This window comes from Bison bison, unplaced genomic scaffold (assembly GCF_000754665.1).
Source record: "Bison bison bison isolate TAMUID 2011002044 unplaced genomic scaffold, Bison_UMD1.0 scf7180017851433, whole genome shotgun sequence".
Classification (NCBI taxonomy): domain Eukaryota; kingdom Metazoa; phylum Chordata; class Mammalia; order Artiodactyla; family Bovidae; genus Bison; species Bison bison.
The window spans coordinates 32212-33730 of NW_011482006.1; the positions used below are offsets into that span (position 1 = coordinate 32212).

General features: G+C 67.8%; 1 protein-coding gene across 1 annotated transcript in view; it reads left to right on the forward strand.

Annotated features, from left to right (window-relative positions):
- The window catches only part of LOC104996459, a gene marked incomplete at its 5' end in the record, with an annotated part of 26656 nt that extends 25143 nt beyond the window's left edge, over positions 1-1513 (forward strand). Inside the window, 4 exons of the mRNA XM_010850722.1 lie at positions 479-594; positions 746-841; positions 975-1139; positions 1293-1513. Of these exons, the coding sequence (XP_010849024.1) occupies positions 479-594; positions 746-841; positions 975-1139; positions 1293-1351 (436 nt within the window). The remainder of the gene's footprint in view (positions 1-478; positions 595-745; positions 842-974; positions 1140-1292) is intronic.
- Between the last annotated feature and the right edge of the window lie 6 nt (positions 1514-1519).

Genomic DNA, 1519 nt, shown 5'->3' on the forward strand with positions numbered 1-1519 from the left:
GGGATGTAATGTGGTTGGGAAAGATTCTATTTTCTGTGAAGTTCTTAAAGACCTCTGGTGGGGGACGGGGACAGGGTGGGAAGCCCCTTTCCCTCAGGGCCTAGAACCCCCCCAGAATAGGAGACTCCCCCCGAGGTACCACCTCTATCTACTCCACTCCCGGCTTTGCTGGGCTTCTGCCCACACGGCAGCCTGGGGCAGGGAGGCGACTTGGGCGGGGACCCTAAGGTGCCCTCCCTGGGGGGAGAGGTGCTCTGTGGGCACAGCCGCTGACCTCGTCCACGCTAGGGGAGATGGCTCGCGCAGCTTCTGAATGGCACGGGGCCAGAGCCAGCCCAGAAGGCGGGAGGATGTGACGACGGGGTGGGGAAACCAGGCCCCGTTGGGGGGGGCCCTGGTGGCAGCACGGAGGCCCCGTCCCTCCTGCTGCCGCACCATGAGGGCCACAGGCCCTTCTGAGCCACCACCGTCCCCTCAGGACCCTCTACAGAACCGCCTACCGCCGCCGCCCCAGGCTGGACCCCACCCGGCCTCGCTACGCCTGCTGCCCTGGCTGGAAGCGGACCGGCGGGGTGCCAGGGGCCTGTGGGGCAGGTGAGCACCCAGAGCACCGGTCTCAGGGAACCAGAGCCCAGCAGGGCAAGAGCGGGTCCTGCGTGGCATCCATCCCCTGGCTGCACAACCCCACTGCAGCGGGGTCCCGGGCACCCTCCTGCGTTGCTGACAGGCCTCCCCACCCCCACAGCAATATGCCAGCCACCATGCCAGAACGGAGGGAGCTGTGTCCAGCCTGGCCGCTGTCACTGCCCTGCAGGATGGCAGGGCAACGCCTGCCAGACAGGTGAGGCTGGCACCTGGCCATCTAGAGGAGGAGGGAGCCCCCGGGCACCTCCCACGGATCCTGGCAGCCCCGAGGGGTGGGTCTTGAGGGGGCTCAGGGAGGGTGCTCATGCCTGACACCCCCTTTCCTGCAGATGTGGACGAGTGCAGCACCGGAGAGGGCGGCTGTCCCCAGCGCTGTGTCAACACGGCGGGCAGTTACTGGTGCCAGTGTTGGGAGGGGCACCGCCCATCTGTGGACAGGGCAGTCTGCCTGCCTGAGAGAGGAGCCCCCAGGGTGACCCCAGACCCCACGACAGGTAAGGTGCCTTCTAGATGCCACTCCTGCCACTGTGCCTGGGGGTGGGCAGGGCGGGCCGGGGGAGTGGTGGTGATGATGGGGGGCTTCCGGCGGGGACGGTGGGGAGGACCTCAGCTCAGCCGCCGCCGCCCGGGGTCCCTTCACCAAGCAGCCGGAGACAGAGCACCTCTGCTGGTGACGGGACATTATTACTTTTGGTACGCGCTGTGACACTTCAAACTCGTACCGTGAGTAATAATGCGCTGTCAGCAGCCCGGCACGGAGCGCGCCCGAGGACGTCAGCTCAGACCACCCTGAGCACGGCGGCGGCGTTGGGGACCCTGGCCCCCGGGGGGCAGGCATGGGTGAGGCTGCGACTGCCCGGGGCCACCTTGCGGC